The sequence below is a fragment of the Terrapene carolina genome, unplaced genomic scaffold (assembly GCF_002925995.2).
Source record: "Terrapene carolina triunguis isolate 2854851 unplaced genomic scaffold, T_m_triunguis-2.0 Scaffold84, whole genome shotgun sequence".
Classification (NCBI taxonomy): Eukaryota; Metazoa; Chordata; order Testudines; family Emydidae; genus Terrapene; species Terrapene triunguis.
The window spans coordinates 34581907-34605889 of record NW_020664435.1 but is presented as its reverse complement, the minus strand read 5'-3'; the positions used below and the strand labels follow the sequence as shown (position 1 = coordinate 34605889).

Genomic DNA, 23983 nt, shown 5'->3' with positions numbered 1-23983 from the left:
CGTGCTTGGGGCGGCAAAAAAGCTAGAGCCACCCCGCCTACTACCTCAGGCATAGTGACGTTCCTGAGGGGAAAGGGTGCAATCTCCAGGTGCTGAAAGACTCTTGGGTCAATGGGCAGATGACCATAAATTAGGACAAACTTGAGGCTTCTGTAAATTGGTCCCTGGGCTGGACCAAGCCCAGTATTGAGAAGCATGGAAAAATGGCCTTTGCTTCCACACCTTTGGAGTGAGTTGTGCAGGCCATCCCAACAGACCACCAGTAAATCCTTGATAACCTCTGCACTAGCCTGTATTGCATTTATTTACAGAAATGTATTATGAGGGTTTTTTAAAGAAAAAAATAGTACTTTTTTAATCCCTCTGCCTATAAAGCCTTTAAATCCCTCTGCCTTAGTTACTACAAGTCCAGTTGTACAGGGTTCAGAGGGAAAGAAGAATTGCAACTAATTTAAAACTCCTCCAAAGTGATCTAAAAATGGCTTTTTATTTAAAGAAAAATCAGTTTTGCAGTTTAGTTTCTTGGGACTTTCTAGGACTAGTGGCATGTGCTCTGTGTCCCATTGGAAAACTGGGAATTTTCTTTTTCTAATGGAGATGGGGGGAAGGCTCCCATTTCTAGCCCTGCAGGTTGTGAGACATCAGACCTTATACATGTCATTGAGTAGGACTAAATATTGGACTAATGTAATTTTGGTGGTAATGAAGGAAGGATACATTTGGCTAGGAGAGAAGGAATGAGACTTCTCTAGCACATTGTTTGTTTAGGTTTTTTAAATGGCAGCTCTTTGTAGCTGTGCAGGGATTTGGAATGTTGGAAGTTGTTCTGGCCGAGATAGATTAGTGGGTAGAATGTAAGTGAGGTGGCCAGAAATCACATGATAAATGTAGCTGACTGTATGGTTTAGCAATTTATAACACTGCTATCACTCCTATGTATGTGCGTTGAAGAGAGAAAATTCCATGCATCAAGAAGATCAAGGGTTTGATCTTGCAAGGTGCTGAGTACCTTCCATCTCCATATAATTTCAATGAGGGTTGAGGGTGTTTAGATCAGACCACAATGAAGCTGTCTAACCAAGTTAGCGTGCTTCATATTAGCAGCTGTCAAGCTATTCTCCACAGATTTGTCTCCAGATCCAGGTGCAATCTAGATGGTTAGTCAGGGAAGGTTGGTCTGGGTTGTTTTTATCTTTCTGTGGAGAATATGAGTTCCAAAGAAAGGTATTGTGTCCTGCAGTTCCTGTGGATCAACAGTGATGTAACATGAGAGAAATAACACCCCAATACAGGATGCTGTTTCGAAAACTCCTACCTGCAGAGATGCTAAGTTTGACAATGGGTTTTAAAGGTAGAAATTTATGAAAGGGAATATTGCCTCTATTTATTGGGTTTATTATCCTGCTACTTCTACATCTTGAATAAAATCAGATAATATAGTAAAAAAAAAAAACCATTATTCAACATATTTGTACACTAAACAGTAAGAATTTTTCCTGTGCTAATGGCATATTGATGCTTAGTACTTTTATTTCATTTTTTGTCTATATTATGTTCTCAAGTCTACGTGGTGCATTTTGACATAGCAGACTGCTAACACATTCCAATCTTTTTAACGTTGCAGTCCACTCATGTTGCCCGAGCCAGCTTCCAGGTTGATGCATTTGGGTCATCATTCATTCTAGATGTAATGCTAAACCAGTAAGTACTGACTGTCTTTTATTCTGTATTTGTAAAATGCCTAGCACAATGGGATGCCTATTTTGGTTGAGGTCCCCATGTACTATGGTAATACCAATAATAAATAATATTTGTATGTATCTAGTGGATTTGAAATAGTATTTGTTTTTTCTTGTTTTGTCAAATATCTCTGTATATTTTGGCATATTTTCAAATATTGCTACTTACTAAGAACCTTATTGTAAGATGTTTTGTAAGATGTATTATTATTTAGTCTGCAATTCTGCAATTGATAGTGTGCAGGCAAATTGCTGTGCCCCATTGGACAAGGAGCTACTGAAAATTGGTAACTATTTGCTTTTAAACCCTGAACATATTATGTTAGAGGTCCACTAATAACACTTACAGCTAGTTGTCGAAAGCCTAAGGTGAATGATGCAAGTGACGTTTCTTCAGATAAGTTCCTTATCTTTTGAGAAAAGAGAAGCGTTATAAAACATTAGCATAGTGAATTTCAGACTAAAGAAAGTGATTGAACAATAGCGAACTTATAAGTGAAACCTGATACTTAATTCTGATGCAACAGATTTCTTTTGGAAAATTCTCATCTGACAAAATTGAAACATTTCAGGTGAACGTATCAATATGGTAGATATTTGACAAAAATTATTGATATATTTAAATTTGATAAGGTTGAAGCACTTCGTTTAGACTTTATGTTCTATCATAAGAGTAAGGGTTTGCAGAAAGTTTACATTGTTTAAAAGCATTATACAATGCATGAAGATCACCCTTCTACAGAAAAGGAGTAGCATATAGTGTGTGTGTATGTGTGTGCATATGTATGTACATATATAGGTGTACATGTACAGATAACATAACTTCTATAACAGGGCGAAATCTTGGCTCCATTGAAGCCAATGGCAAAATTCCCATTGACTTCAGTAGGTTCAGGATTTCAGCTGTAGAGTTAGCCTGAGGTTTGTCTAATAAGAACAAATCAAATATTAATAGTATTTGGAAAGACAAGCAAAGAACGTTATTTTACTATGAACTTCTTCAGTAGCTTTTTCTATGAAAGTTATGTTTTTACTCTTCATGGAAATATGCTGTACATTTAAATATTTAAACTATTTAAAATTAAGCTTATTTTAGGATAGGGTCCATTTTTTCCCCCTAAAGGGGTCAGATTGTGCTACCCTTTTTTCCTTAAAGGACATTCAATGACCATTGGAATTGGCCTAATGTGAGTAACGCTGTACAATCCAGCCCTAAGAGATGAACTGCAATGTTTTTCAAAATCTAAAAATCTGTTCTCTCTCAAACCGGTAATATAATGTAAACTAAATTCTGTCCCCAGTTTTCCCCATGTAGTGATGAAAATGAAAGGTGCTATTTGGCCTGTAATATGACATTTTATGCAAGGTTTCAAAAGGGCGTCTGAAATTGCATTTGCTCATGCACAAATCTTATCAAATAAAAGGAAGGACCAAGGATGCCAGAACAATGTGGGAAATGTATTTTTAATGTATGTCCCCAGGAACAGATGTTATATTCAAAATGATATATATTTTGTCTTTACTATAATTAGAGTGAGTTCTTGCTTTTATTTCCAAACTTGTATATTACATTTCTATGGCAGCATCAGACCTTTATTTATGAAAAATAAAAACTTTTTTGAGGGGTTTGGGAGAGGAATGTCAATTTTGTGGATGTACAAACAGAAGTGTATGCCAAATTTGTGGATGGAGTTTTGGAAACCAGTTTGGAAACTTGGCCCTTTATAACAATATATTTGAAAATCAGTTAATCACTTGCCTGCCAAGACCAACGTTAGAGATTCTGTTTCCTCTGCAAATATTGATGTTAGCACTAATACCTAAAACTGTGCTGAAGCAGGCATGTGTTGGTGGCATCATCAGCTCTTGCTGGCGCTTGTATTTTGGGGAGTGTCAAGGAGATGATTTTGTCTCCTCCAAGCCCCCACAAACTTTTGGAGTTACATTAATTTAAATTGGTAAGTGGTAGGAAGAGGGCAATTTCTGAAGCATCTTTCAGTCTCCTCTGTTCCAGAAAACCTGGATCTTATCTGCCTTTGCTCGGATGCCTTGATGTTGGGAGCAGTATAAAAAAACCCGGGTAGGTCTGTGTGTCACAACCATCATTTGAAAATTGTTTCAGTAGACAATTCTCCAGTTAAGCTAGAGGTCTTAGGGCTACTTCTCCATTGTTACTCAAGGGTTTAGTATGTATTCTGGTGATTTTGGAGTAATAGTCTATTTTCTTCTCTAGTTAATTAACTATACATAATGTGTAGTAGCCAGTAGTAGAAATATGTATTCGCAATTGTGATTCCATTCTATTCCCCAACAGAGATAAGAGGTCATCGGGGAAATAAAATAAAGGAACATAAATTGATTCAATAAAATTCACTAGCTTAACAGTCTGGGCTATTTCTTGCATTTGTTCTCTTCTCTCATTTTTCATCCCCTGCTTTTTCTTTCTGTCTCTCTCCAGATTCATTGTATACATCTTCACATCATTTTCTCATTTCTCATTACTGTTTTCTCTGTTTTTTCATTACTATCTTTCCTTTCTCCCTTGTTTGTCTGTCTCCTTATTTGAAAATCACCATTCCCTTTTCTCTGTTTTGTCTGTTTATATTTGCATTCCTTCTCATTCATGCCCTGATACCCTCCCTCCTATTATGTTGTGTCTTCCCCTTGCTCTCATCTGTATTCCATTTTCTCTTCACATTCCAGCATCTTTATCTCTCCCCCTCAATCTTTTGAAGGCTCCCATATTTCTGTCTCTCCCTTCCCCCCATGACAGTCCTGTCTCTTCCTCCCCACCCCAAATGTTTACACACTAAATATCCCCTCCCCTTCTGGCTTCTGCATATGATGCTTCCTGGCAACCTCTCCTCTCACAAGTGTTCACCAACGGAGGGTCTAATGCTGCCAAGAATTTGAAGTTTATTCCCCCCCCCACACCTTTCCCCTTATCCTCTGCATTGCCTCCTCACCCCTCCCAGAGTGGCTGCCACTGTTGAATCTGGGAGTAAGAGGAAGCAGGGCCTCCTGTTCCTTGGCCTCCCCACCACATCATTTGTCAGCAACTACAGGCCAAGCTGGCTCCTCTGCTTAGCTGCCCCCCACCCCCACCCCTTGTAGCTGGAGGCCATTTTCATAGCTCAGAAGAAGAACTGGATTAGCTGTGAACAGCTGAGAAGGAGTTTGTGGAATCCTTTCACCACTAGTGAAAAACTCCCCAAAAGTAGAGTTCAGTTTGGGCTCCTTCCCCTCCATCAAAAAATAGGAACTGATGGTCATGGGCTTCAAAAGCCCCAAAGCCCAGCCTTGGTTGGCTCTAGTGTGGCGCATGAGTAATCACTGGTTTTTAGAAAAAATTACTCAATCAGCTGTCAACCATGGAGCTTTCTTTATATTTTGAAGGTGATCTCTGCAACAGAAAGGGCTAGAAACAGACATTTAAAAATACAGACAAAAACAGATGGGCACTGACATGTGAAGGGTTGCTAAAAATTGAGGACCCTGAATGTGTGTGTGTGTTGGCCAGTCTTTTAAACAGGAAAGTGAAAGAGGAAATAATTTTGCAATGTTTCGTTATAACATTTTGATTTACTTCAGAATTTAAATCTGTGTGCATATGGTGTTTATTGTGAATCTGCAGCAGTTTTAAAATGCATTTTTGTTCATATGCAAAAAATGTGCCTTCCTACATGAAATAAACTCAATGTTATGAATAGAGGGTTTGGGGCTGAAAATCAGAAGTTTGATGTAGGTTCCTGTGCAGTCAATGTTTTTTCCACTGTATACTTTTTTTTTTAGTTGCAATAATATCTTTACAGTAAGCTTTAATAAAATACTGTGTCTGTTTCAAGTTTGTCTGTTTAACTGGCTAAAGCATTTATGAAGAAGTTTTCGGGCTAAACTAGCTGTATTTTTAAAAGGTTCAATCCCTCAGGCAAGAGTCAGAAATGTATTAGTGGCATCAGTGTTTTATGATACCGTTGCCTCCTATGCATTCATTCCATGCTCGTCGTCATTATTGTTTTTTTCAGTGTTATCAAATCAAATCTCAGAATTCACTATTAGCTGTGGTATCACAGTGCTGCTCTAGGCTTCCCTACTTCAGAGCACATCTAAATCTGGCGATCAACCCAGAATCATGTGTGAGATGCATAACAATTAAGTATGCTTGTTTTTTGATTCCTTTTCCTTCAAGTTTGTGAAGCTTGGTTGGCATCTAGCGAAATGGGTATTTCTTAATTTATGCCTAATATTTCTGTTAAAATAGTTAATGTGACCATTTATACTTTCAAGTTGGTTTGTAATATCATTAAGTAAGAAATTGTATAGGAAAATCAACATATTTGAGTCTGAAGCATTTCTAGTCTTGTGAAGCAGGATATCATGTGCTATGGGGGGCAGCCATCCCAACCTTGGTTTGCTCCCCACCCTCCCAACTTTTGGGCATCTGCCTAAAGTGTCAGATTTGGCCCAACCCAATCTGCCATGCTAGGCCTTTTAGAAAGGGGGTGGCAAATTGTCTTGAGTAGCTTCTGGCACTATCCCTGCTCTCTGTGCTGCTGGTCAGGAAGCAGCAGCAGTGGCCTGGGTTGGAGCTGAATGTGGAGTGACCCCTGCCCTAGGCTGGCCATTGGTGAGATGCCCGCCGCCCAAACCCCACCCACCTGCCTCCCCCCCTCTGTGATGGGACTGGCCCACCAACCAACCACAAGCAGCCACAGCCTCAGCAAGAGGCATAAGTGGGGGTTACTGACACAACTTTGCCGCCCCCCTTCCAGAATTTTTCTGAAATGACCTGTTGCTGTGAAGCACATACATCTGCCTTTATGAGAACTGGGCCACAGTGTATCTATCTGTTTATGGGGAGCTAATCTATCACAGAATGGATTAAAAAAAAGCTCATTAACTGGGTGGGGAGAGGGCAGCTATAAGATTGTTCTACAGAACAGTAAATAGGATTATATATAGCGAGATTAGTGATTGAGAGTTCAAAATGTGGAGGGATTCTCCTAGGGGAAGTGCATGGAAAGCTTAGAAAAGGGGAGTGGAGACACCTCATTCAGTACATTTTCTTTAGCATACATATAACCACAAGGTAAGAATTTTATTTACCTTTAATACTCGGAAAAAAACCACAAAAAAGGCATAAGTGTTTTTATTAAGCTGGAGAAGGACTAAATGAGGTGGATTGCATGGAGTGAGTGACCTTCACACTCCAGCCCAGCTTAGGCCATATCTACGCTACCTGCTAAATTGGCAATGCTGTGATTGATGCAGCGGTGTCAATTTAGCAGGTCTGGTGAAGACATGCTAGGTCAATGGCAAAGCGGTCTCCCGTCGACTGCTGTACTCCATCTCCCCGACAAGAGTAAGGTAAGTCGGAGGGAGACACAGCTGTAAGTCGACCTAAGTTACGTCGACTTCCGTTACGTAACTGAAGTAGCGTAATTTAAGTCAATTTACAGCTGTAGCGTAGACCAGGCCTTAGAAAAAGCACAGGTGCCTGCTGACTTAAAATGCAATGGTGAAAACTCTCAACAGTGGGTGTTGTGTGAACATACCAGTCGGCACAAGACTTGGGGTGCAGCTCTCTATTTTAGCCAGCGCCGTCTCCATTAGAGGCTTTAAAAGCCTGCCTCAGAAGCAAGCCATCATTTTATAGGCAGTCTGTATAAAGATGAAGGGTTTGTCTTTATATGCTCATGAAAGCTGAAATGCAGAAGAGCGCTGTTTTGAACAAATTGAAAGTTACAGTAGTATGTGTATTATCACTATTATTTACTAGGGTGGGGATTATTTACAGTGAAGGGATATGGCCATGCCTCTTCTCTGCCATTACCTCTTCTTTGGGACATTGTGTGCTCCCAGGGGGGCACCAAGGGACCAGTCCCTGCATTCCCCTGAGCACCCAGACTGCAGTTGTAACAGGCCATTGGGTTGGTTGTGCAAAAGGAGTGAGGAGAGAGGATCCTTGCACACTCCCCTCACCTGTGCACTCATGTGGGGCTCTGTTACATCCTGGCCTTAAATCTGGAGTAAGTTACTAAAATCAGTGGAATTGCTGTGTGTAATGGGAAGCAGAATGTTTCCTTGGGCCCTTGTATGAGATTAAGATGGGCCAGCGGCAGGGGGGGACTAATCTGGGACTTGGAAGACTGGGTTCAGTTCCTTGATACACCACAGATTTGCTGGGTGACCTTGGACAAGTCACTTAGCTTGTTTGTGCCTCAGTACCCCATCTTGTAAAATGGGGATTATAGCACTTCCCTACCTCAGCGAGGTGGTGTGAAGATGAATACATTTAAGATTGTGAAATGCTCAGATATTACAGTAGTGGGGTCTATCTTAAGGGTCACAATTCAGGGTGGCTGCACCTGCATTTCCCCTCAGTGGTTCATCAAGGGCACCTACTCTTGGCTTTCAGCTCCCCAGCTGTTGCCTCTCTTGGGTGGAGACACATGTCCATCTCTCTTCTGACTGCAGTATTCCCAGGCTGGACAGTTCCCTGCCTTCACTGTGTCATTCCCAGCACAGACAGGTTGCCCTAGGACATCCGCTTGCTTTCTCTTCAGAGACAGGTAACAGTGTTATTGCTACAGATATATGCTATTACATGGCTCTCTCTAAGCAAGCCTACTTTATTGTTAAGGTACAAAGCATTGCAGAGAAAACATACAAAAACAATAAAAGAACCTACATGGATGCTAATAAGCTTACCACAGAGCTCATCCTAACTCTCACAGGGGCTCTGGCAAGTGAAGTCTTTTAATACCCTACCCTAGGGCATCCTTGTGGTTACAAGTTCATCAGAGCTTCAGCTCAGAATTGGCACCCAATCTTATAGGGCCTCAGTTTGCCAAGTCCTTGCAATCCTTCTCTAAGGATTGGGGCCCTTCATGGACCAGAGGTTCTGTCTATTTGCTGGATCAGGAAGTAGGCCCCAGGTCAGCCTAAACTCAGGCTTTTAATCCAAAACCTTAGAGAATCCAGTTTGAACTAGAATATTTGTGTCTCCGCAGGCTGATAACTGAGGAAGTTCATTACCATCCTCCTACTAGAGAGGGTACATACAATTCCACAATAACACATACACCATTGCATGTTTAATACAATTCTCCCAGAGATGTTAACTCTACTTCAATAAGTTTTAACTTAACTCAGTAAAGTTTATCTTAATTCCATAAGGTTTGTTCAGTATATTGCAGAATATTGTCCATCTGTCACAATAAATTCTTAAGATAGATACGTAGAGAACAAACAGTGCTGTAAAAAGATGAGGATAACTGGAACAAGAAAGATGTTTCGAAACAAGGCTCAAAGTCACCTTGTAGAATGTAGAGTATAAAATGAAACGGCATTAGAAATCAATAAAACGTGTTATGTGGAGCGCTGAACAAGTATATTGTCACCAAATATCTTTTTTCTTTTAATTTATCGCCAAACATACAAAGACATAGCAGCATTCACTAAATAACAATTAAAAAGACATTTGGAATCTTTAATGTTTAACTTCACTTATTGTTAATGCTACTTAGAAGGTAAATAGCACTACAGCAACTAAATACCCATCCACACCACCAAACACATTTTTGTAGTCTGTGATGAGAGAGAGAGACAAATATTCCATATTCCAAGTGGGAATATTTCTTATGGGAACATATTTCAACCAAGGTTTGTCTATCCTATGTCAGATCACAAGCTTCCTTTAAAAACAAAACAAAACAAAATGAAAGACAATTTAAAAGCCAAAAGCCAGATTTTTTTCCCCATGAGAAGACAAGCTGCTAAAAACCTTCTTGAAATTTGTATTGGCAACTAGTCACTAATATTATTATAAATGTGTCATGTAAACTGTAAATGAAAAATTTCTAAGAGCGCCCTGAATCAAACTTTTGCACACGTGCAACTCAAATGGATATGGGTGCTGACATATGCAAAGGTATACCAGTTCTCTACAGGTAAGTCTTTATAGTATATCCCCACTCTTGAGTCTTCACCTACAGCACTGGTGAAGCAGTTAAATGATTTCAGACTGTGTGCTATAGTCCACTCCTGGATGCCTCACACAGGACCACAAGACTGTCTGTTTTGGTGTAAGTACTAGGCCAGGTTCTTCTCTCCATTACACTAGTGTAAATCCAAGGAGTGTTGCTGGGCCAGATCCTCCCGTGTGGGTGAGTTGTACTCAGGGCAAGACTTGAGGAGGCACCTGGTGGGGCAAAGTTGGCTTCAAGCCATCTTTGCTGCCCCCCAATCCTGAGTCTACTTGGAAGCCAGGCCAGTCCCCTAAAAGCTGCTTTAACCTATGCCTGGCTGCATGTAGCCCCAGTTGTTCTAGCAGCTGGGGCTCAGTGAGTTGAAGATGCATCGAAGTATGCTCCTTTCTCTTGCTCCCTCCCCCGAGTGCCAGCGCTACACCACCTGAGAATTCCCATGTGTGGGGGAATCATGAGGGGTCAGATTCTGCAGCATCACAGCTGTTTTGCACTGATAGCGAGGGGTTGAGGATCTGGCCCCACTGTATCTAGTATAGTTACACTTTGGGCCTGATACTCTTTTATAGCAAGGTCCTTTGTGCTAGTCTTACAATGTAAAGGGTGTGTGTACTGTAATTCACACACACTTTAAGGTCCAGTTTAATGCCAGAGTGATGTAAAGAGGCCGTAATGTAAATGAAAATCAAGCCCTTCAAGTGTGATTGGTCTAAACTCTTTTGCTATATTTTTGTAACCATTTGCTTATGATTCCCAATCCAAGCAGTTTTACTAGACACCTGCAGAGTCAAAACCCTACCTGGCTAGTTTGAGTTGTGCTTTCATAATGCCATTTTGTAAAGTAACTCATCCCACCCTCATCTTTAGAGGCAAACTTATACAACACCCACGTAAAAAACAATCTTACCAAATACTTCCTCCCTCCCATCATTGCTTTAAAGATTAATTTCACTAGGGTTAATTATTATACACCCCAATGTATGTTACCATGTTTTGGAATTGTGTTGTACTTTTTTTGGATAAACTGGCTTTGAGTGGCTCAATTTTTATTTTTAAAGTTTTTATCATTAAACATATCCACTGTGCAGAAATATGATTACTGGTGCCAATGCTTCTTCGTGTATAGTAAGACCAAATCTGAGGTTTTATTTGTGATCTCATATAGATTCTAAAGCCCAATGGGACCATTGTGCTCCTCTAGTCTGACCTGCTGTATAACACAGACCATATGTCCTCCCTGAATTCCTTCTGGACTAGAGCATATATTTAAAAAAAACCCCATCGTTTTGATTTAAAAAGTGCCAGTGATGAAGAATCCACCACAATCCTTGGTAAGCTGTTCCAATGGTTAATTACCCTCACTGTTAAAAAGTTGGTGCCTTATTTCTCATCTGAATTTGTCTAGCTTCAACTACCAGCTTTTGGCTCTTGGTATACACTTGTCTGCTAGATTTAAAAGCCCTCTTACCAAATTTCTATTCTCTATGTAGGTACTTATAGACTGTGTTCAGTCACCCCTTAACCTTCTCTTTGTTCAATGAAAGAGATTTAAGCTCCTTGTGTCTTTCTCTACAAAGCATGTTTTAATCCTTTAATTATTCTCATGGCTCTTCTACGAGCTTTCTCTGATTTATTAACATCCTTCTTGCAGACACCAAAATTGGACACAGAATTCCAGTAGCAGTCACACCAGTGTCAAATAGAGAGGTAATACAACCTTCCTACTCATACTTAATATTCTCCTGTTTATATCTAAGGATCTCAGAAGCCTTTTTGACCACAGCTTTGCACTGGGAGTTCATGTTCAGCTAATTATCCACCATGACCTCAAAGTCCTTTTCACAGTCACTGCTTCTCAAGATAGAATTTCCCATTCTACAAGTATGGCCTGAATTCTTTGTTCATAGAAGTATGACTTTACTTTTGGCCAGATCAAAATGCATATTATTTGTTTGCTCCCACTTACCAAGCAATCCAGATTGCTCTGTATCAAGTGACCTGTCCTCTTCATTATTTACCATGCCAATCTCTATATCATGCGTGATGATTTTATATTTTTTCCAGGTCACCGATAAAAATGTTAAATAGCATAGGACTAAGAGCTGATCCCTGTGGGATCAGTAGATCAGTAGAAATACACCCACTTAATGATTGTTTCCATTTATAAGTGTATTTTGTGACTTGTGAGACAGCTTTTATCTATTTAATATGTGCCATGTTGATCTTGTACGTATTGTTCAAGTTTCTTAATCAAAATGTCACATGGCACCAACTCAGATGCCTTACAGAGGTCTAAGTACATTATATCAGCCCTACTACTTTAATCAACCAAACTTGTCCCATCAAAAGAAGCTGTCAATTTAGTTTGACAAGATCTATTTTCCATAAATCCATGTTGGCTGGTGTTAATTATATTACCCTCCTTTAATTTGTACTATGTAATGTTCCATTTGGTTCCTTGTAGGTTTTAAAAAGGTGAATTGCTCTCAATAACTGTATTAATGTAATACAGTGGCCACCACCCGAGCACCCCCTTGTGGCCAAAGGTTGTTCTGTGCATGCTGCCTCTGTTTCCCCCCTCTTCAGTGGGCACCAAAGAGGTACCTCATTCTCCCCTTCTCTCAGGGGGGAGGGATAGCTCAGTGGTTTGAGCATTGGCCTGCTAAACCCAGGGTTATAAGTTCAATCCTTGAGGGGGCCACTTAGGGATCTGGGGCAAAATCAGTACTTGGTCCTGCTAGTGAAGGCAGGGGGCTGGACTCAATGATCTTTCAGGGTCCCTTCCAGTTCTATGAGATAGGTATATCTCCATATATATATATATATATATATGGGGCTGCTTGAAGTACCTGTGTTCTCCAGCATATGGGACATGGCAGGGCTTCTCCCCATCTTAACAAGCACTCATTGCCATGCCCAGTCTCCTTTAAGCAGATTTATTTGTCCAAACATAAGCATATAATAGACAAAAGCAATTCCTCAGTTCACCCTTTGGCCTAGGGTGTCAAAGCCTCTCCTCCCCAGGGTCTCCGGTAATCCTGCTTCTTGAAGCTTCCAAGTTCCAACCAGCTTCCCTTCTCACAGCCAGTTAGCTCTGCTCCCTTCTGGAACACCAGCCCCAAGGCTACCTCCCTGAGCATCTGACCCCTTGTTCCAGGGACCCACCACCAGAGTTACCTTTTTTTTCCCAGGCATAGCTTGCCCCAGTCATTTCTCCTCTTCCTGCCCTCTGACAGGCCTGTTTAGCCTACCTCGTTTAACTCGCTCAATAGGGGTCACCTGCTCTGACATGGGAGCTGGGCCTGGTCTACTCACAGGGACCAGCTACCCTCTGACAATGAAATTTTAGGTTTTGAATGTTGTTAAAATTTAGTCTTAAACTACAAAATAAATCTGATCATCTTTCCCTTTATTAATGCCAGTACATTCATTCACATTTTAGCCAGTCCCTGTGTTCTTTGAAGAAATATCTATGGCATTTAAACACAGCAGTATTTTACATTTTCAGAATCACAGCTGAAGGAATTGTGAATAAGATTCATAAGATTTGCTTCCTTGTATCCTGCCTGCAAATTGCACTGAGATATTGCTGGCTCTTATGATGACATAAATCACAAGAGTGAAGCATTTGTGTTTTTAGTTTTAGAATTTTATTATGTCTCTGTGTTTGGGGAACAATTGGAATGCATTTGAATCTTCTATTTGTTTGTTTTACATCTAAACTTCAAACGTTGCTTTCACTGAAGTTAATGGAATATCACAACACAAGCCTAAGGGTGAAAAACACAACATATTGGGGTTCATTTGTACTTTGCAAGTATTCATCTGAAATGTCATAGTAGTTGAGAGGCAAAGCCTTCTGTTCATTAGTCCCAAATCAATGCCCATTAATAAAAATCCTTATTGCTGTCAGTATGACATTGTTACAATACTACATTAAAGCCTGAACTTACTGAAGTGAATAGGAATCTTTCCATTGAGCTGGATCGGAAGTGGATCAGACCCTTACATAGTCTATAAACAGTAGATTCTAGGGGTGAAATCTTGGCCTCATTGAGATTGATGGGAGTTTTACCAGGATGTCATAGAACAGAGGTGGTCAAACTATGGCCCGCGGGCCACATCCGGCCCGTGGGTCCGTCCTGCCCGGCCCTTGAGCTCCTGGCCCCTCCCCGCTGTTCCCCCTCCCCCGCAGCCTCAGCTCGCCATGCCGGCAGCGCGGCAGCATGGCTGGTTCCAGCCGCGTGGCGCGGCTCAGGAGCAGATTTACCAGTGAACACAGGGTGCCCTGGCATGGGGCCCCCCAACAACAGGGGGCCGCAGGGCTGCGTACTCGGGCAGCTCAGCACGGGCACACCCCCCGTGGGGGGAGAGGAGCTGCACTGCAGGGGCAGGGGAGTGGTGCGGGTGGCGGGAGCACAGCGAACGTGGGCGGAGGACTCAGGAGGAGCACCAGGCAGCCACGCAGCTGACCGGAGAGAAGCGGCGCTTTGAAGGGGACTACCACTTCTCTCCAGCTGTGCGGCTGCCCCTGCTCCTCCTGAGTCCTCCGCCCATGTTCGCAGGGCCACATTCCAATAGGAGGTGTGGGGGGACAAGGAGCGGGGGGTTGGATGGGTCAGGAGTTCTGAGGGGGGCAGTCAGGGGTTGGGAAGTGGGAGGGGGCAGATATGGGGTGAGGGCCATGCTCTTTGTGGAGGCACAGCCTTCCCTACCCGGCCCTCCATACAGTTTTGGAACCCCGATATGGCCCTCAGGCCAAAAAGGTTGCCCACCCCGTCATAGAATCATAGAAGATTAGGGTTGGAAGAGACCTCAGGAGGTTATCTAGTCCAACCCTCTGCTCAAAGCAGTACCAACCCCAACTAAATCATCAAAGCCAGGCCTTAAAAACCTCTAAGGATGAAGATTCCACCACCTCTCTATGTAACCCACTCCAGTGCTTCACCACCCTCCTAGTGAAATAGTTTTTCCTAATATCCAACCTGGAACTCCCCCACTGCAACTTGAGACCATTGCACCTTGTTCTGCCATCTGCCACCACCGAGAACAGCTGAGGTCTATCCTCTTTGGAACCCCCTTTCAGGTAGTTGAAGTCTGCTATCAAATCCCCCCTCACTCTTCTTTTCTGCAGACAAATAAGCCCAGTTCCCTCAGCCTCTCCTCATAAATCATGTGCCCCAGACCCCTAATCATTTTCATTGCCCTCCGCTGGACTCTCTCCAATTTGTCCACATCCTTTCTGTAGTGGGGGGGGGCGCCAAAACTGGACGCAATACCAGTGCGGAATAGAGAGGAATAATCACTTCCCTCGATCTGCTGGCAATCCTCCTACTAATGCAGCCCAATATGCTGTTAGCCTTCTTGGCAACAAGGGCACACTTTTGACTCATATCCAGCTTCTCGTCCACTGTAGTCACCAGGTCCTTTTCTGCAGAACTGCTGCTTAGCCAGTCGGTCCCCAGCCTGTAGCAGTGCTTGGGATTTTTCCATCCTAAGTGCAGGACTCTGCACTTGTCCTTGTTGAACCTCATCAGATTTCTTTTGGCCCAATCCTCCAATTTGTCTAGGTCACTCTGGACACTATCCCTACACTCCAGTGTGCCTACCTCTCCCCACAGCTTAGTGTCACCCACAAACTAGCTGAAGGTGCAAACCATCCCATCATCCAGATCATTAATGAAGATGTTGAACAAAACTGGCCCTAGGACCGACCCCGGGGTACTCCGCTTGATACCGGCTGCCTACTAGACATCGAGCCGTTGATCACTACCCATTGAGCCTGACGATCTAGCCAGCTTTCTATCCACCTTATAGTCTATTCATCCAATCCATACTTCTTTAACTTGCTGGCAAGAATACTGTGGGAGACCATATCAAAAGCTTTGCTAAAGTCAAGGTATATCACGTCCACTGCTTTCCCCATATCCACAGAGCCAGTTATCTCATCATAGAAGGCAATCAGGTTGGTCAGAGAGAGCCCTCCTGTCGGCTTAATTACTCCAGCCCCTGTGAGCAGCAGTAGCTATGTCGGTGGGAGAAACTCTTCCACTGATGTAGCACTGTCTACACCAGCGCTTAAATCAGCATAAGTTATGTCACTCATGGGGGTGGCTAATTCACACCCGTGAGCGACATAACTTACGTTGATTTAAGCTGTAGTGTAGCCATAACTTCAGATCTTGCATTTTTTAAGCAGTTGCTGACTTGAGGTCTCCTGGTCCCATTGATATCAATAGAAGTTTTGCCTTTGGCTTCATTGGGACCAGGATTTGTCCTATATTGCTGCTTGTTTGATAGTACAGGAAAGTTTAACTGGTGCCTACAGAAAGGTTTGACATATTCGCTGAACTGAAAAAGGAAGCAATTTCATTCAGTTTTATAATGTATCCTATATTGTTTTGTGTGTTAAAGTGCATCTCTGTGAGACCATTCTAAGTACCTGGATGAGAATTTCCCTGAGGCTTCTGAAACACCACTTAAAGCTCAATGATCCTTGACTTTTCATATAAAACATTTAACAACATTTATATGGGTATATAAAATCTATATGTCCTCTCTTTCTCGTGATAATGTACTAAACCATAAACAAAAATATTCTTTGCTGGAAAGGTTAAACCATTAAACAACAACGTATATTGCATACTTTACTGCTTTTAGTTGATTGCATAAATTGTAAGCAGTATGTGTTGGTTTACAGTGCAGTGATTGAAACAGATGTTGGAGATGGGATTATCAGCACCAAGTGAATTACATCTCCAAGGTGTTAAAATGATTTCACTGAGAAAAATTGTTAAAGGAAAATAAACATTATACTTTGAAGACTTTCTTCACAAAAAGTTTATAATCATTCTGAAGACATGTTGGGCATTTTACTACTACAGTGATTTTCATTGTTTACTGGTGACAGTGCCCAGACTTACTCTGGTTTTACTTTTTTTCTGTCACTTGGGAGATATGTATTGTTAATCCATACACATAAATAATGTATTACGTTTATGATCTCCTTTAAAAATGGCTTTGGGCTAAGGGACCAGTCCAGTTGATTAACATATATTTTTGCCCAATCCTGCAAAGTTGCGAGCATCTCTAAATTCCATTGACTACTGCAGCAACAAAAGCCCCTGGGTAGTGTGGGGATTTTTTTTTTTAATTTTTTTGATTTAACTATTATATTGAAATGTGGATTTTACAGGGAGAATTTTTTTCTGAACTTATCCCTAAAAATGGAGTTATACCCGCTTATACTAAGAGTGAATTTGGGTCACAAGAGTCCCTGCTCATAACACTCCTGAGCTATAGATAATACCATAAATCCTCTGCTGTGAATTGTTGGCTATATGTATTGTTCAGTGTGGAATTCTGAAAACACCAAGGTAATCATAAAAGCCACATGAAGTGATGTGAGAACACTGTGCCTTATTCACAATTCCTAACTTGAATTTTGTGTACTGTAATTTACAGAGCTCTTCTTCCACGGATCAGTAGGTCTCCTTCCTGCTGACATAATTATTCCCTTGATAGCCTATTCTGCTGCTGCTTTCTTATCCAACCACCTTCTGTTTTCTACCTCCTCCCTGCTCTAGCATCATTACTTTTTCTCCTGTTCTCCAGTCTTCCCTGAAGCCCCCATTTTCCTTTAAAATCTTTTCTGCTCCATTACCTCAGGATCTTCCCTTTTAAAGCTTGCTGTCTCTTTTGCCCCATCTCTGAAATTGTTCTCCCAGGGTACTTGCTGCTTACCCCAAACCATAGCAATTTTCTCAAAATTTTCACCCATGACTTTTAATTTTAGTTGCCCAATTTAAGAAACCTGAGGCATGTTTTTTTTCTGAGGTGCCGAACCCTTTTTGTTTCCATTAGAGATTTTTGCACCTGTATAAAGCCCCATTTGAAATTGAGGGAAGTCACATCAGTGCAATGCATATACACTGGGCATTTTAACCGGTGTAGCTGTAATGGTGCAAAAATCCCTAGTGTAGACAAGCCCGGAGAGTTGTGGGTGTGCGCATCACCTCTGAAAATCATGTTTCTGAAGTAGGAAACTCAAAATCAGAGGCAGCTACTGTTATTTTTAATTTAATGAAAAATATTATTTTCATTTACAAATGTAATCAGAAATGATGAAAACCTTCTACAGCTTTTTACATAAAAGTTAAAGGTTGCTGTGACAAAATGTCATTGAATCCAGTGAATATTCAAATACTCTTATGTAGTAAACATCTTTCTTTAACTGATTGCATGTGGCCATATATTAAAATGGCAAAAGCATTCACTGAAGTCATGGTGGCTTTCACCATTTAATTTTTCATTTAAAATAGCTTGATCTAGAGCATCTAAATCTCAAATAAGCTTTAATAATATGAAATAAGTGTTAATAGCCGTTGTGGATAGGTGTTTTGAAAAACCATAGCCAATTGGCATTTACTGGACATTATGGGCCATGTTTTTTTTAAATGGCCTCTAGATCTATCTAGATGTACAAAAATGGTACATACATCAATTTGTGTACAAAATCTGCATTTGGGAACACAAATAGACATTCATAGATGCAAATTAGGTTGATATATAATTAGTTTTGCAAATATGCAAATGAGCCAACAGAATTGCGGGAAAAGGAGAATGAGTTAACACATTTTATTTAGACTTTTTAAAAGTCTTTGACAAACTAAGTAGTACTAAGAGGTGAAGTAATGTCATGGATTAGAAACTAGCTCAGAGATAGAAAACAAAAAATAGGAATGGGTGGTCAGTTTTTAACATGGCAAAAGGTTAACAGCTGGGAGCTCCAAGTCTTGGACTAATATTGGTAGTGTTTAACACAATTGTTAATGATCTGGAATAAAGGGAAAGCAGGGAGGTGGCAAAATCTGTGGATGGCATAAAATTATTTAGGTTAGTCAAGATTGGTGAAAACTGGGAGGAATTTCAAGGGGACCTAACAAAGGTAGCTGAATAGACAGCACACTGGCAAATGAAATTTGGTGTTGAGAAAAGTAAGGTACTGCCTATTGAAAGGAATAATTTAAATTATGTGTACACATTGAGTTCTAAAATAAATGCCACCACTCAGGAAAAAGACCTGCATGTCATTATGGATAGTCAGGCAAAACCTCTGCTCTCGCCATGGAGCAGTAGCCAAAATAGCCAACAAAATGCCCAAGGATTAGGATAGAATATAAAAATGAATACAAGATCATGCTCTTTTATAAATCAAAGGTCCTTTGGAATGCGGTGTAGATTTCCAGTCACTCCACTTCAGAAGAGAGAGAAAAGGTGACCAACATGATTCTGGGGGTTACTAACTGCCCTCAATTCCCATTTAATCAGTTAACTTCAATGGGAGGGGAATCCTCTGCACTTTGTAGCCCCAATTTTGCACTTAAGTAATGTTGTCAGATGAGCAATGGGGCTGATGTTGATTTGAATGGAAGCTTGTCAAGCCCTGTCTGTTGGAGGGAGAATCACTGAAAAGCAGGGTCTAGTGGGGAGAGGAGGTGTGGGGGAATGAAAATAGTGGACATCAACAGGACTCCTAGAGGGAATTGGTGACTTAAAATTATCCGGTTAAAGATGAACAAGTGTGTGCGTGCATGTGTGTCTGTGTTAATTTTCTTTTTGAAAACTTTGGGAATTTATATATGAATATAATTTCTGATGTAAAGTTATTTGTGTTGCAAAATAAGTAATTAAAAGCTGTTTTTCCAAGGACATCAGCAAGAATAATATGAAATGAATTTTTATTCTGCAAGACTGAGAATCAACATCCAGTATTAAAATCTTACTTTGATAGCATATAATACTTTGCAGATGGCATGTAGCAATGCTGGACTGTGTTGCACACAAATTCTATTGTCTTATCAAAACAATAGATTCTATTGCTTTCATCACAATTTCTATGACAAAGATAAAGGGCTATTCATAAATTATACAGAGATTTGGTTCTGTGATCAAATTTGTAATCTTTTAGTTTCTTTTTTTATTTTGCCATTGATGTTCAATACCAATGACTTCAGAATTTTACCTATTTCCTTTGTGTATAGTTTCCCATTTGACCTGTGGTGTATAAACTACACTAGATATTTGTGTTTGTAACTGCTTTCATTGGCTAGGAACAGCTTGCAAATGAAACCTGGGTCTTAATTTAATTTTTGTAGTAAAATGTACTTCTGACTTTAAAAAACAAAACTTTGAGCATAAAGGGTTTTGCACATATCACACTAACTGAATCACTTTCTACTTATATTAGCAATAGAAGTATCTTCAACATGACATCATTCTGCCCAGTGTTTGCTGGAAGACCACTTCCACCACTCCCATGCACAGAACAAGACCAAATCCCAGGTGATGGTGCACACACCAGTAGACTCCCAGCCAGCAGTGAGAGCACTGGGCTGAAGGTGGCCACTTCATTTGTGGTCTATGTCTACCCATCCCCCTTGCTTGATTTCTTCAGAGCCCAAACGGGAATGTATACTGCTATTTCTAGCCTTGAGGCAGTCGACCAGGGCTCTGAGACCTGCTGCTGTGGTTTTTCGTTTGTTTGCTTGTCTGTCTTTTTTTTTTTTTTTTTTTTTTTTTTGCAGTGTAGACATACCCTCACATTTCACAGGAAGGGTGTTGGCCAGGGATCTGAGAGTGTTGCTCACATGTTAGCGTTTGTTTGTGCCCTATGGCTGATATGCACAATATACCCATGTAGATTATTCCTTCTCTTCATAGGAAGTGTTCCATAAGGGTAAATATTAGTTTTTACTAGAATATAGGCACACACTAGGGTTGCTTCTGTAAGATATATATGCACTTGTTTGGGAGGTGGTTGCACTGATACTATATGACTGTTCTATATCCCCCCCCTTGGCCTCCCGCAAAAATTTAACAATAAAGCTTTCATTTTTATACACTTCTGATTTGAGCAACTCAGGATACACTATATATCTTCCTCTAAATTATTTCAAATATCTCTTTGTTTTCTATTTTGATTCACTTGCTTATTTTCTGTGCTCTTATTAAATGATGGTAAATGAACCAAAGAATCAAGCATTGAAAACAAAAGTCGTATATTTACAATGCACTTCAAATAAGGCACTAAATCACAAGGCTGACTTCTATTAGTGAAATACAAAACAATTTGTGTCACATAAACACATCAAAATCTTAGTTATTCAGTGAAATATGTGATTATATTAATCCTTAATAGCAAAATGATTTAGATACATTATTGAAGAGAACTATATTTTTAATGTCCTATTCTCCTACTCCAGCACACAAGTAGCTTCGTGTGGGGAGAAAAGAGCCTCATATCAACTGAATAAAATACTGTCTCATGCTAATAGCTTTGTATTGTTTAGAAAAATAAATGTCAAAAAGTTAGAAGGTATTTATCTTGTGCCCTCATTCTGTTCCATTTACTTTATTTCTTCCATCTGAAAGAAAGTAGAGTACTGTCATTTGGTGTGTGATGCATAGTGTGATGAGAGAAGAGGTTCGTTTTGTACTTTTATTAAAGATGACCTACAAAAGGATTTGTTTTGTTTTTAAATTGGACTTTGTGCCCCTGTTTATGATGTACAAAGAGGGTCGGAGAAGTTGGATTTTTTTCCCCTCTCCCCCTTCTCCTCCAAAAAGTTTTCTCTCCCCCGCCTCACGCTTGTTTTCCTTTATCTTAGAAACCTCAGCAATGTCAAGTCTGGCCTTTCCTGAATTTGTCCTAGGATCTGTTGGGGAAGGGGGAGGTTGCCTGAGTGTATGTATGTGTTTGTGTCTCAGAGCATGTGTATTGTGGACACTCTTTGTACATTGTAAAAAAGGGCACAACGTCCAATTTAACTCAGCCATACTGTTCTCACCTCTGCTGTGATGATATTGTAACCTTCTGTGCTGATACAATATATTCTTCTAAATAATACCTTTTATGCTTTTCAAGTTGCTTTTACAATCCATCAAGTTGCTTTTACAGTCCATTCCTCAATGTAAAACTCCTACTGCGGTGGATAAGAAAATATTTAAGGTTAGCATAAAAAACAAAGATAGAGATTTACTTCAGCACAAATTCCAGATTACGTAAAAGGCAACTGCTAACAGACTATGGCAATTTCTAACCACCAGTGAGGAAAGTTCTTAATTTTATTCTGTCCTTTAGAGTCTTCTATGCTACACATGGAGTGAAATCCTGCTCCCATTGAATGGCAAAGCTCCCATTAACTTCAAGGGGCCAGGACTGCACCTAAAACCTTTAGAATACCAGTGCAACTCTATCTATGTAAAAAGTGCCACTTTTGTCCTTGAGGAAACTTCACTGAAGTTTACTCAGGGATAAATTTGGCCTATTTCTCTTGGCTGTTTATATAATTCCCATTAGAACAGTATCTGAGCACTTCACAATCTTTAGTGCATTTATCTTCATTTTGCAGATGGGGAACTCAGGCTAAATGACTAGCCCAAGATCACACAGGAAGTCTGTGGCAGAGCAGTCCTAGGCTAATGCCCCAACCACTGGAATATCTTCTCTAGGCTTCATGTCAACCAATTAATAATGAACAGAAATCACAAAATAAGCAACTTGTAGAGAATTATCTGATATACAATCTAGCAAAATCTAGCAAAAGAGATTAATATAAATAGCTCCCACTGTTATTGAGAAAATGTGGCTGGAGAGCTTTATTCATCTTTTCACTGTGGCATAAAGTGAAGGTTTTTTTTCTTATTTGCAAGAATTGTTTGATAACCCCTACATTACAACACATTTCCTGAGAGAGATGACTGATATTTTGCCTGTACATATCCATAATCATTCTTTGATCTCCAGTTCTTTTATCGTATAAGATAATGTACTCTTCTTCAGTGGATTGCCAGAAAGTCACTGTTAATGGATTTCTGGCATCTTGTGATTTTACATTTGGAATAGATGCAGTAGTGTTCAAATGCTATGCAGATATATGGATGGGTTTTGCCACTGCAGCTTGGCACTTTTAATCCTGGGCTGCTCTTCCCTTTGCTGGATTTCTTGGATATGACAATGATCAAGAATGATCAAGTAGTTAATTATCAAGTAGTTACATGGATTCATCTAGCCTTACACCTGACTGTGAAGGTCATATGAGTTCACGTTCTTTTAGGTCTTGTTGTATCTAAGAGTAATAGAGATGAAGTATTTGGTACCCAAATTCCCAAGTATGCTGGTGCTGATACTTATAACCTTCCCACGAATGTCTGATTTTGGCTGGTTAGTGAGGATTTAAACTTATTTCATTGATGCCCTCCGTAGCGATGCGCAGACTCACCCTGCTGCACCTCCTGCTGGTCATCCATGGGAATTAGCTCACCAGCCATCAGGAGCGCCCTCTGCAGGCCGGTGTCCCACTACCGCTTGGCCCCCGTGTCCCTCCTGGACCGGTTCCCTGTTGTCTGGGGTGTTGCCCCCTGGTAATAACAGCCCACTGTAATTAAATACAGCACTGATTACCCAGTAGACTTTTATTATGGTATATGTAGGGATGACCAACCTGATTGCCTTCTATGATGAGAGAACTGTCTCTGTGGATATGGGGAAAGTGGTGGACGTGATATATCTTGACTTTTGGTATGGTCTCCCATAGTATTCTTGCCAGCAAGTTTAAAAAGTATGGATTGGATGAGTGGAATATAAGGTGGATAGAAAGCTGGCTAGATCGTTGGGCTCAGCAGGTAGTGATCAATGGCTCGATGTCTAGTTGGCAGCCAGTATCAAGCGGAGTGCTCCAGGGGTCGGTCCTAGGGCCAGTTTTGTTCAACATCTTCATTAATGATCTGGATGATGGGATGGATTGCACCTTCAGCTAGTTTGTGGGTGACACTAAGCTGTGGGGAGAGGTAGGCACACTGGAGTGTAGGGATAGGGTCCAGAATGACCTGGACAAATTGGAGGATTGGGCCAAAAGAAATCTGATGAGGTTCAACAAGGACAAGTAAAGAGTCCTGCACTTAGGACAGAAAAATCCCAAGCACCGCTACAGACCGGGGACCGACTGGCTAAGCAGCAGTTCTGCAGAAAAGGACCTGGGGATTACAGTGGATGAGAATCTGGATATGAGTCAACAGTGTGCCCTTGTTCCCAGGAAGGCTAATGGCTGCATTAGTAGGAGGATTGCCAGCAGATTGAGGGAAGTGATTATTCCTCTCAATTTGACACTGGTGAGGCCACATCTGGAGTATTGCATCCAGTTTTGGGCCCCCCACTACAGAAAGGATGTGGACAAATTGGAGAGAGTCCAGTGG

The 23983-nt window shown here is 40.8% G+C and overlaps 1 protein-coding gene across 1 annotated transcript in view; it reads left to right on the top strand.

Moving 5' to 3' along the window:
- Positions 1-23983, top strand: part of ADAM22 (ADAM metallopeptidase domain 22) — a 197803-nt gene that overhangs the window by 18565 nt on the left and 155255 nt on the right. The window contains exon 3 of the mRNA XM_029911005.1: positions 1625-1701. Within this exon, the coding sequence (XP_029766865.1) occupies positions 1625-1701 (77 nt within the window). The remainder of the gene's footprint in view (positions 1-1624; positions 1702-23983) is intronic.